Source organism: Melospiza melodia, unplaced genomic scaffold, assembly GCF_035770615.1.
Source record: "Melospiza melodia melodia isolate bMelMel2 unplaced genomic scaffold, bMelMel2.pri scaffold_34, whole genome shotgun sequence".
NCBI classification, from domain to species: domain Eukaryota; kingdom Metazoa; phylum Chordata; class Aves; order Passeriformes; family Passerellidae; genus Melospiza; species Melospiza melodia.
The window spans coordinates 7,403,977-7,416,964 of NW_026948659.1; the positions used below are offsets into that span (position 1 = coordinate 7,403,977).

General features: G+C 50.9%; 1 protein-coding gene across 1 annotated transcript; it reads left to right on the forward strand.

Annotated features, from left to right (window-relative positions):
• The first annotated feature begins 842 nt into the window (after positions 1-842).
• LOC134434309 (olfactory receptor 14J1-like) lies at positions 843-1,786 on the forward strand. The gene has a single exon (XM_063182985.1). The coding sequence runs from the start codon at positions 843-845 to the stop codon at positions 1,776-1,778; it is 936 nt and encodes a 311-aa protein (XP_063039055.1). The 3' UTR covers positions 1,779-1,786.
• The last annotated feature ends 11,202 nt before the right edge of the window (positions 1,787-12,988 follow it).

A 12,988-nucleotide genomic window follows, 5' to 3' on the forward strand; every position in this document is an offset into this window, starting at 1 on the left:
GGGCAGGGCTGGGCAGGGAAAGGCTTTTCCTCAGGCCCGGCTCTCTCTCTCTCTCCTTGCCTTGCCCAGGTGCTGCTGGCATTGCTGAGGGGCTCTCTGCAATGGCAGTTCCAGCTGCAAGGCCAGGCCCAGCCCTTGGGCTCCTCCTGTGCAGGCTGAGCACAACAATGGGGTGTCCCAGCTCCCTGTGCCTGGGCAGCTCTGGGCAGGGCAGCCTGGGAGGCTGGCAATGAGCCCACTCTCCTGACTCTGGGAAAGGCAGGAGCCACTTTGTGTGCCAGGGATCCCTCTGCTCTCAGCTGTGTCTCCTGGCTGTCCAGGGTAACACGGGATTGGATTTCAGAAAGGTGCAAGCGCAGGTCAGCTGGAACAGGAGAGAGAGACAGAGCAGCTCTCCTCAGTCTGCACTAAGCCTCAGACAACCCTCCTGTCTCACTGGACTCTCTGTTCTCTCCAGGTGCAGCAGAATCACCCGTTCTTCATTCCGTTATCCCCATCACTTCACCCAGGCAGTTCTGCAGCCTTACCGGAAGATTCTTTATCCAAGCCTGAACACCAGGACTGGGCCCTGCTCTCACTGTTCCCCTGCATTGACTGGGGGTCAGGGCCGATTCCCAGGTGTCCTGCAGGCCAAGGTCCAGCTCCTCACACAGCATTGGCCAGCAGCAATCAGGGCTCCAGCAACAATGGTGAAGGGAAGATCTCCTAGACATACACAAGGGGGAGGTGCTTAGTGGAAAGAAAGAGGCTACGACAAAGAGTTTTGATTTTTCTGTGAGAAATTTCCCCTCCATTGCCCTGTCTTTCCTCCTTCTGTACGTTGAAATGTGCAGACACAGCAAATGTCCAACAGCAGCTCCATCAGGCACTTCCTCCTGCTGGCATTGGCAGACACGCGGCAGCTGCAGCTCCTGCACTTCTGCCTCTTGCTGGGCATCTCCCTGGCTGCCCTCCTGGGCAACGGCCTCATCATCAGCGCCGTAGCCTGTGGCCACCACCTGCACACGCCCATGTTCTTCTTCCTGCTCAACCTGGCCCTCAGCGACCTGGGCTCCATCTGCACCACTGTCCCCAAAGCCATGCACAATTCCCTCTGGGACAACTGGGACATCTCCTACTCAGGATGTGCTGTTCAGCTATTTCTGTTTGTCTTCTTCATTACAGCAGAGGTTTCCATTCTCACAGTCATGAGCTATGACCGCTACGTGTCCATCTGCAAACCCCTGCACTACGGGACCCTCCTGGGCAGCAGAGCTTGTGCCCACATGGCAGCAGCTGCCTGGGCCAGTGCCTTTCTCAATGCTCTGCTGCACACAGCCAATACATTTTCCCTGCCCCTGTGCCACGGCAATGCCCTGGGCCAGTTCTTCTGTGATGTTCCCCAGATTCTCAAACTCTCCTGCTCATACTCCTACCTCAGGGAACTTGGGCTTCTTGCTGTTAGTGCCTTTTTATTATTTGCCTGTTTTGGGTTCATTGTTTTCTCCTATGTGCAGATCTTCAAGGCTGTGCTGAGGATCCCCTCTGAGCAGGGACGGCACAAAGCCTTTTCCACCTGCCTCCCTCACCTGGCCGTGGTCTCCCTGTTCTTCAGCACTGCAGCCTTTGCCTACCTTAAGCCCCATCCCTCCATGTCCTCCCCCTCCCTGGATCTGGGAGTGTCAATTCTGTACTCGTTGGTGCCTCCAGTCCTGAACCCCCTCATCTACAGCCTGAGGAACCAGGAGGTCAAGGATGCCCTGAGGAAAATGATGACTGGATGGTTTCAGAAGCATTAAACTGTCTCTTTTCTGTTGCAGAGCCTTTAGAATGTAACTCTTTACAATCTCAGACTTTTACTCTATTTGACCATTTTTTTTTCAGTAACTTCTTGAATACTGTTGTTTTTTCTGCAAAATATTGTAGTAATATTGTTTGCATTTCTGCATTAATATCTATATTATTTGAAGCACAAACACTTACAAGCGGTCTGTTCCCTGTGCATTTAAATAAAAACAAGTGCCTGCCCCAATCTGTTTATCCAGGATTCTTCCTCAGCCCTTCTCTGTCCCTGCAGGAGCAGTGCCTGTGAGCAGAGGTGGCAGGAAGAGAGTCCCAGCACAGCAGCACAGCCAGGGACAATGGCCCTGCCTCTTCCCCGATCTGCTCTGCCCAACTCCACCCTGTCCTTGCCAGCCCTGCTGTGGCTGTAAGGCCGGAGTGCTCTGGCAGCTTGGTCACTGTCCTGCTGCGTGTCCCTGCTGTGGCCACAGGCAGGGCCAGGCCATGGGCACTGCTGGGACACAGCTGGGCTCCAGCACAGCACCTCCAGCAGCAAAGTGCATCTCCTGAGGGCAGGGCAGGGAGGCTTTGCTCCCCTCCAGAGCTGCTGTCAGCAATGTGCTCCAGGAATGCCCTGGCACAGCAAAGCCCAGGGCCTGGGGCAGGGGGGAGTGTGCAGGGGGGGCTCACAGCAGTGTCCTGGCACAGCCAGAGCTCCTGGCATGGACCTGGGGCAGCAGCAGAGCAGGGCCTGGGCTGTGTCTCTGTTCTGGGACAGCCTGGGAAGGTGCCCCAGGGCAATTGTCCCACACCAGCCCCTGCAACCACCATTGCCAACACTGGCCTCTCCCCACCTGAGGGAGGTTGTTTGTCCCTGCATGGAGGGACACCAAGTGACCAGACCAGCAGGTGCCAAGCAAGCCACAAGAAAAGGCAGGAAAAACTTATGCATCAGAAGAAAGGCAATTCAATAGCAAAAAACCCAAACCCAACCAAAAACAACCAAAGCAAGACCCACCCCCAACAACACAAAAACCCCACAAACAAACCAACCACAAAAAGAAAAGACCATAAATAGAAGAAAAGCAAATCTCCTATCAGCAGAAAATGTTTTACCACCCTGTGGCGTGAGAGGATTCTGTATTTGCAGCTGCTTTTTTCAAAGAAAAATATCTTAAAAAAAATATTCCCTACCACTCTTGCCCTCCCGCTTCTCTAACTTGATTTCTGATCATGGTGTGACATGGAATGGAACATTCCTTGGGTCAGTCCAGCCCAGCTGTCCCATCCCTGTCCCCCAGGAACACTTGCCCACCCCAGGCCCATAGGTTGGGGGGGTTGCAGACGCCTCATGTGGGGCGAGCACTGAGACAAGGACAGGAGAACAGAACAACATTTACTCTTGTCAAGGACAGTAGAACAGAACAGCCTTGAAGAAACTAATTGAGGATGTACCTCTGGCAAGCAGAAGTCACACAAAATGCAAGCAGGATGCCAGCTCAGCTCTGCAAGGCTGACAAAGCAGAAGTTATGCAAAACAATAATACTGCCATACTCAAAAGGGGGAGGGTCAAGGAACAGCCACCTAAAAGGACACTGGATGTTGAAGACAAAACCCAAAGAACCATGAAAGGATTTGAGATAAGTGGGTTAAACTATGTCAAATAAACTCAAAGGAACTGGAGATAGCTGATGGATACATAATCAGTGTGTGTATTAAAACCTCTGTTCAATCAATGCTTAATGCACTCCAATGGAGGAAGGATGGCCCAAGTGACCACCATACTGTAATAAAGAATACGTGCTTTCAAATACTCAAAACTGTTCAGAAGTTTCTATCCAGTGGATTTCAGTATCAGTGGTGTCCTTGACTCCCTTATGCCCCACAGTTTCACAATGACTCCTTGGTTCCATAAGGCCCTGCTGTAGAACAATGGACCCTTGGTTCCATTGGGTTCCGTACTGCCAAAATGGCCTCCTTGATTCTGCAGTGCCACAATGCTCTCCTTGATTCCACGAGGCCTTGGTGTGTCACAACAGCTCCTTGGTTCCATCAACTGCCACAGGGTCACCCTGGTCTCTTGGATCTGCAGGGTCACAATGGACGATTGGTCACAAGCAGCCCTGCAGTGTCACCATGAATATTTGGCTCCATGGAGACCCAGAGTGTCACAATGGCCCCATGGCTCCACGAGGTTCCACAGTATCACCATGGTCTCCTTGGATCCGCAGTATCTCCATGGACCATTGGTTCCATGTGGCCCTGCTGTGTCACAGTGGTTCCTTGGTTCCACTGTAAAGCTCCACTGCAAAGCAATGGAATCTTGGTCCTGTGAGGTTCTGTACTGTCAACAATGGTCTCCTTGGTTCTGGACTCTAACAATGGACCCTTGGTTCCATGAGATTCCATGATATCACAATGGTCTCCTTGGTCCCACGAGGTTCCATGATGTCTCAATGGACTCCTCGTGGTTCCACGAGGCCTTTCTTTGTCACAATAGACCCATGGTTCCAAGAGCTTCCATGGTGTCACCATGGTCTCCTCAGATCCACATTGTCACAATGGACAATTGGCTCCATGGCCCTCCTGTGTCACAATAAACCCTCAGTGCCATGAGGTTCTGTGGTGTCACAATGGTCTGCCTGGTTCAACGAGGCCCTGGAGTGTCACAATGGCTGCTTAGCTCCATGAGTTCCACAGCATCACACCACAACAATGGTCTCCTTGTTTCTACAGTGTCACAATAGATCCTGGTTCCATGAGGTCCCTAAATGTCACTGGTCTCCTGGGTTCCATGTGGCCCTGCTGTATCAACACAGCCCCTTGGTTCCATGAGTTTCTGTACTGTCAGCAATGGTTCCTTTGTTCCAATGAGGCCCTGCTGTGTCACAATGGACCCTGGGTTCCATGAAGTTCTTCAGTATCACAATGGTCCCTTGGATCCATGAGGTCCCAGAGTGTCACCATGATGTCATTGGATCCACGCTGCCATAATGGGCCATTGTTGCAGCCGGAATAGCTGCTAATGAAGCCCAGGGTAGGGAAGCAAAAAGGGCCTTTGCATGGTACCCACAGATGTTTAATTCCGCCGTGCGGTGAGATGTTCAGGGTCACAAGGCAGGACTCCTGGGGGGAGTCCAGGTTTCTGTATCTCGAGAGGAAGGGGTTGATCAGTGCCATGGGGGCAGTACAAAGATGGGGCCAATGGGGCAATGGGGAGGGAGGGGCTGAGGGACGGAGAACAAGAGGAAGGAGCCAATGGGGTCAAACAGCTTTTGAGGGAAGCTTCTTGTGTCTCCCTAACCCAGGGAATGCCTCTCAGGGCCTCCACAGCTGCAAAGTGTCAAAATGGCCCCTTGGTTCTTTTGGGGTCCTCAGAATCCCAGTGACACCATGGCTGCATGAGGCCCAGCTGTGTCACACTGGCCCCTTGCTTCTATTGGGCCCCACAGTGTCACAATTGTCCTCCTTAGTTCCATGAGGCCTTTCACTGTCACAATGCACCTCTGGTTCCATGAGTCCCACATTGTTCCATGAATCCTTAGTTCCATGGGGATGTCACATCCTTAGTTCCTGTAGTGTCACAATGGGCCCATGGTTCCATGGCGCCACACAGTGCCACAACTGCCCAACGGGGCCTCATAGTGTTACAATGGACTCCTTGGTTCCATGGAAACACAAAGTGCCCAAATGGCCTTTTGGTTTCAGAAGGCCTCAAGGTGTAGAAATGGCCCCCATGGTTTCCTGCAGCCATGCTGTGTCACAATGGACCAGTGGTTCCATGATGCCCCAGAGTGTCACAATGGTCTCCTTGATTCTGCACTTTAAGAATCTCCATTGGTCCCATGGAGCCGCACAGTGTCACTATTGTGCCCTTGGTTCAATGAGGCTTTGCTGTTTCACAATGCTCCTTTGGTTCCATGAGGCCCCATGCGTCATAATGGTCTCCATGGTTCCATGAGGCATTCCTGTGTCACACTGGACTCTTGGAGGAGGAATCATGTTTTGGTTGTGGATGCTTGAATGAGAAGGGCAGTTCTTTACCATTTGAAGAAAAGCCCAGAGCCCCAGTGTTTCAGGTGTACATGAGCAGAGTCTCAACATGCCAAGGGCAGTTGGACCAGTCAGACCAAGCCAAACAGACCTGTTCCCTGTTACGTTGTTTCCATGGGGCCCTGCAGTGTCACAGTGGTGGTGTCATACTGGATCCTTGCTTCCATCAGGCCCTGATGTGTCACTCTGGCCTCTTGTTTCCATGGGGCTCCGGTGTCACAATGGTCCCTGGCTTCCATGAAGCCTTGCAGTGTCACAGGGGTCTCCTTGGTGCTGCAGTATCAAAATGGACCCTTGGTTCCATGGGGACTCACAATGTCAGAGGGGTCTCATTGGTTCCCTGAGGCCCTGCAGAGCCCCTTGATCCAATGAGGCCTCCAAGTGTCATCATGGCCTCGAGGATTCCATGAGGCCCCACAATATCCAAGTGGACATTGGTTCCATGGGGTCCTGCACTCTTCCATGGATCCTTAGTTCCATGGGGCCGGGGAGTGTCACAATGGACCCCTTGGTTCCATGGTGCCACATGGCGTGACAACGGCCCCTTGGCCTGCCAGGACTGCAGAGTGTCACAGTGGTTCCATGGTTTCATGAGGCCTTGTAGCGTCACAATGGTCTCCATGATTCCAGAAGGCCTTGCAGTTTCACAACAGATCATTGGTTTCATGGAGCCCCACAGTGTCACTATGGTCCCCTTGGCTCCACAAGGCTCTCAAGTGCCACAATGGCCCTTTGGTTCCACAAGGCCTCCAAGTGATAAAATGGCCTCCATGGTTCCATGAGGCCTTGCTATGTCACAACGGACCTTTGGTTCCATGAGCCCACACAGTTTAACAAGGGACCCTTGGTTCCATCAGGCCTTGCTGTATCACAATGGACTTGAGCTCTCACACTGCTAGCAGCAGTCTCCTTGGTTCTGCAGTCTCACCATGGACCCTTTGTTCCATGGGGTTCCACAGTAGAACACGGTCACCTTGGTTCCGTGAGGTTCTGCAGTGTCACAATGGACCCATGGTTCCACCAGGCCTTGCTGTGTCACAATGTCCCCTTGGTTCCAAGAGGTTTCTCAGGGTCACAATGGTCTCCATGGATCCTCAGTATCACAACAGACCATTGGTTCAATGTGGCCCCAGTGTGCCAAAACGGATTTTGGTTCCATGGGGTTCTGCTCTGTCACAATGGACCCTTTGTTCCATGGGGTTCCACAGTGTCACAGCAGAATCCTTGGGTCTGTCAGCCTCTGCTGTCGCCAAATGTCCAAAATATCAGAATAAGGCTCCTTAACACTAAGTTGGTCTTTATTAGGGCATCCTTTATTCAGGTCTTAGGTGCAACATGGGATAACTTCTAAACGTACATGGACATGAGATTCTCCCAGGATGTTGCTTATATACAGTCCCTGCATGTGAATTACAATTTACTCACTTCCATAAAACCCACCCCAAGTTCCCAGATTCACTCCTTGTTCTCTATCCCTGCACCCATAGGCAAGGGGTCTTCGTTTTCTCTTCCAACCATCCTTGCTGGGAAAGCATTCCTTGTTCCTGTGCTCAAAGCTCACAGGCTGGGTAAAAATCGAATGAACCCTTTTGGTATCAGCCCCAGGCTTTGTGTGGGCAGGCAGAGGCAGGCAGGAGGCAGAGCTGTCAGCAAAGGAAGGGCCCAGCCAGGTGGGGCAGCCGGGGGATGCCGACAGCCTGCAGGGACAGAGGCACAGGGCAGGGACACCGTGGGACAGCCTGGGCTTTACAGGGCACAGGCATGGGCAGCAGCTGCAAGACAGCCCTGCCAGAGCCAACTTGGGCAGCCCTTTGGCCATGGCTGCTGGGCCTGGGCCTGAGGCAGGAGCAGGAGACAAGTGACCCTTGCAGGCCTGGGGCCTCATTGCCTCCTTGTCCCTGCTCAGCAGCCTGGCAGGGGCCGCCCCATGCTCCTGCCCTGGGCATTGCACATCCCCACATGCCAGTGCCCATCCCGGCAAGAGCCCTGAGCAAGGAGGGAGGGACAGCATCTGCCTGGCCAGGGGCTGGGGCTCAGGCCTTGGCCCTTTGCATTCCTCAAACACATCCAGCTTTGCTCAGCACCAGCGACACCTTGGCCTTGTTTGTCCCCAGCTGTCATCACTGCCTCCAGTGTTCTGCTCTAACTGGAACCTGGGGACACTTTCTCAGTCATGTCCCTCAGTGGAACCCATTAAAACTTCAAGGAACTTTGGAGTATAAATTTAAGTTTGAGTTCTTGAGAAGTTTTTTGGAGACACTCTCAGGGACTGAATCTGATGTAAACATGAAAGCCCAGAGAGGTCATTAAAATTTTCCTAGTCCAATTATGGAGAAAGATTTCAAGGACCTTGTAAGAAATAAACATTCCTATTTTAAAGGATGTATTTTATTTTATTTCTCTTTAGAGCAGAGTTGGTTGCTTAATTCTGTGATTGATATTGACCCAGGGTCTCTCCTCAGCAGCTCTGGCCTGCTCACAGAAGCTGTGCCTTGAGCTCTGACCCAGTGTGGACAACCTTGCTCCACATTGCCCAGCCACATCCTGTCTGTCCTCACTCCCCTGGGCCCTGCTGTGCTTGCAGAGCTGGCTGCACTCAGCCTAAGAGGGGTTTTCACTTTTTGGGGATTTTTTGAAGCAGTCTCAAACTCCTGAGTTTCCCCACTGCAAAAGGACACACTGCTCAGGGGTGTGCCAGCCCCAGGTGCCACCAAAGCCACTGCAGAGCTGCCCTGGGCCAGCTCTGAGGGTGGATCATCAGCCCAAGCTGCACTGGGCCCCTGCAAGGGGCTGTGGCCATGGGCACTGCACTGACCCCACTGCTGGTTTTGGCTGCCACGGCCACCGAGAGAAATTAAACTGTCCTTGGAAACACTGGGGAGGACTGGGACATACTGGGGAACACTGGGAACGCTGTGGGAGACACTGGGACATACTGGGAGTGACACTGGGGGATACTGGGAGAACCTGGTGACGCTGGGGATATTGCAGGGAAGACTGGGGGACACTGGGTCATCCTGTGGATGACATTGGGAGGAACTGGGAACAACTGGCAATGAACCCGGTTGTGTTGGGATAGATTGGGCTGCACTGGGAGGAACTGGAGGGGCACTGGGTTTGAACTGGGTTCTACTTGGGATGAAATGGACTTTACTGGGGTCATACTGGTCTGTACTGGGAATGAACTGGGCTGTAGTGGAAGGGACTGGAGGAGGGTGATTTGGCTGTTCCCACCTACAACGCATCCCATTTGCCGAGGCTCCCGCCCATCAGCAGATCCAGCTAATCAGCACCTGGGATGCGGGTCTTGGGGCGGTGCCTAAATGGGCACCATATTTCTTTTTGCCTACATCTCCCATCATGCCCCGCGGCCGAAAGGAGCCCCATAGAAGCAGGGACTACAACTCCCGTAATGCCCTTTGCTCCAAAAAACACCGGGATTCGCCCCCATCTGTCCCATAAGTGTCCCCCAGACCCTCCAGGATCCCTCAGTGCCCCCTCAGCGCCCATTCGGGACCCCCCAAAAGCTTCCCCGGATCCCCTGAGTGCTCCCAACCCCACAGATGCCCGGTACAGCCACTTCTGGGAATTCATCTCCTCCCATCCCCCGCGGCCCCAGAGCCCCTCAGAACACAGTCCCGCGCCTAAAACTCCTGCTGTGACCCGTGCCCTAAAGAGCCCGGTTAGAGATCCCAGACCTCCTCCCAAGGGCTCTGAAGACGTTTACGTTCCTTTCGAGGGCCTCAAGTCGCGGCTCGGACACAAGTTTCCCCGCAAGAGCCTTCTCTGCACTCCACATATTGTGTTCGAGCCACTTTCGGGACTTCAGCTCCCATCATGCTCCGCGGCGAACATCCGGCGCTATTCCAGCAAGGACGTTTTCTCCCGTCGTGCCCCGCACCCCACCAAGAGCCATTGCAGCTGCGCCTCGAACTCCCGTGATGCTCCGCGGCCCCGTTAGACCGTGGGATACCCGCGCCTACAACTCCCATCATCCCCCGCGCCCCAGAGAGCCCCGTTCGAGTCACCCAAGGGCCCGCCCGGTCCCCGAAAGGCTCCAAATTTCCCTCCCTGACCTCCAAGGGCCCCCCTGGACCACCAAGTGCTGCCCCGGACCCTGAACTGTCCCTCAGAATCCCTGAGTGCCCCTCCAAGTGCCCACCCGGCTTCCCCAAGTGTCCTGCACACCCTCAAGTTCTTTCTGAATTCCCTCCCCAGACCCAAAACTGCCCCAAATGTGTTCCCAAATCCTCTCCATGGACTCCAAGGTGCCCTCACCCTCCCTCCCCCCGGCCCCGTATTGTAAAAAGAATTTTAAGCAGATGGCAAAAAGAGTACAAATTTATCTAATTACCAGAAAGAGGAATTAATAAATTACTGCTAGAACTTAATTAATTAATGAAGGTGGGGAAAACTACAATTACTTGTTTTTAAAATTTTAAAAGTTTAATACTAATATAATGGTTATCAAAATAGTAATACAATTTGAGTAATAATAATTTGGACAATTTGAATTGGGATAATATGAGACAATAAAGAGAAAGAGTTAGGGACATCCAGGTACCTTTTCCCGGGCAGCACCAGCCCAGTAAAGGACACCCGTTATCAAAGGATTAACCCTTAAACCAATAGCCCGTTGCATAGTCATAGACTTCATACATGATGCATAAATTCCAGTCAAATACAGGATTCTGTCTGGTCATCATCAAATTCTTCCTTCTAATCTGAACAGCGCCTTTGAGGCGGGAAGAAGTTTATTTCTTCTTATAAGAGGGCAATAAATTATTTTTCTCCTTAAGTTTTAGGCATCCTGGGGCTGCTATCTGCTGTGAGTGCCTCATTCCGTTCTTAAAAATCCCACTAACATAGTTCCTATTTTAACTACAAAAGCTACCTTTTAATTACAGGACTACATTTAGTATTAAAATGTTAATACAGCACTACTAACCAAGAAATCAAAGTACATGTGGTAAATATCTGCATAGAGCCATATAATATGCACTTTTAATAAAGGGAATTGTCTTACTTAGAAACATTGAGCATTAATTTTCTCGGCTAATAAAAATGCCTTGATTTTTTCTATATAAATATAAAGACTAGTTAATAAAAACCAATAGTGTAGTTATAAATATAAACACATATAATAAATATATAAATAATAAAATATTAACATTAAATAATGCAGTACAGAATAAAAATTAATAAATTGCATGAACATTTTTGGATGTTTTGGGATCTCAGTGAGGTTGCGGGTGCGGGTCAGGTTGTCCAAACCGGTTCAGCCTGCAATGGGCTCATTCTTCTCGATGCCCAGACCTCCTAGAGAACCAATCAGCATCAAGATCAATTGGGGAACGCTTCTGTCACCTCTTCAATGAACTGAAAAATAATACAATGCACCCTTGATTAAAAAACAATCAGGAGGTGCATTTTGGAATCTCCTTCCCGAAGACAACTCCAAACTGACTCCAATCACTGCACAAGCCCTGGAGACTCAAAGACAATGGAAGGGAGACAAAGAGCTCCTGAGGCCTTTCTGTATTTTAATCAGCCCCACGCTGGATTTGGGGCTGGCTTCAGGAGCCTCAGGCATGCAGAGAAGGATGGAGAAGCTGCTCAAGGAGTCAGCAGCAAAACTCCAAGTGCCTTGGAGCATGGCTGGGCCCCAGGGAGCGCAGGGAGTGCCCAAGGCTGCCCAGGGCCTGGTGAGAGCAGATCCTTGAGGGCAGGATTGCAGGGAGCCCAAGGCTGTGAGCAGGGAACTGCAATGCTGAGCAAGGCCTGGCTTGGCTGCAGGAAGCAGAAAGGCCAAGCCCTGAGCCCAGCCTGGGCCAGCAGGGCCTGTCCCTCAGGGCTGCCTCGGGGCTCTTGGTGGGCCAGGGGGATGTGAGGGGCAGCAAGGACAAATGGCATCAACCTGCAGCCCCTGCCAGCTGTGATAAATGGGGCAAGGACACCAGCTCCTTTAAAAGGCCTTTATTAAAGTCGGCTCTGGGTGGGGAACACGAGGGGTTGCGCACACCGCCACTGCTCCACTGGACGATGCTGAGGAGGAGGAGTGCAGCTTTGTCTTTCGGCACAGCTGGGGCTTCCGTCCTCACGAGAGTCCTTGGGAAGGTGATGTTGGCTCGTACTCCAGGGGTATCTTTCAAGCTGGGTACTATCAAAATTATGGTGACAGGACGGAATCCAGCTCTGGTCTAGAGTGGGTGACTTAGTGTGGTTCTGGTGGGTTAAAGTCAAAGTTTATGCGCTGGTTTGTTGTTTTGAGAGGGTTCATATAGTTCCCACAGCCTCTCATTTAAATTCCGGTGCAAGTCCTCCGGGGAGCAGGGGAGCAGGGGAAGTGGTTCCCGATGGGAATGGATACAAATCCCGGGTGAGAGGGAAAGGGGTACAAATACAGAGTATGACGGGGAGAGATACAAATACAAGGTGAAATAGTAACATCTAACAGCGGCAACTAAAGGCAAGTCTTAGAATTCTAACATTCAGTGTTTAGCAGCACACTAACATGGGGTACAAATAGAGAGTATGACGAGGAGAGATACAAATACAGGGTAATATAGCAACATTTAATAACAGCAACTAAAGTGAAGTCCTAGAACTGTAACATTCAATGTTTAACAACAGACCAACATTTCAAATTAAGACCTTATCAACTTCATAAACATCAACTACCAATTACTACTCTGAAAAAGAGCTGTCATCTCCAGGATTTTAATTCCTCACAGTATCCCCCCTCTTTCTTTTTAATTGAGTTTAAGCGCACATCAATATATAATTTCTGTTTTGTGGTATAAAACTTCCTTAACTTCTGATACTGGTCATAAACACTTTTAGCTGTTTTATGTTCTCCTTCTTGAATTTCAATCATCACTATTTTGGTTTTGGATTGAGCAGTTGTTTCTGAAAACTGTGTACTAGCCTGAATTGTAGATGATATAATCTTATTTAAACATGGGAGTAGGCAAGGTAAGACTATTAAACTTAATAATGCTGCCACTACTATAAAGATTGCTTTCTTCCACCATTTCCCTTTAAAACACCAAAAATCATCCCACCAACTGGTGCCTATTAGGGGAGTCCACTCCTGATTTCCCACATATGCTATTTTTCGTATTTCTGTAGAGATGTTTCTTATTACCTCACTTCTATCATCAATTTTCAGGC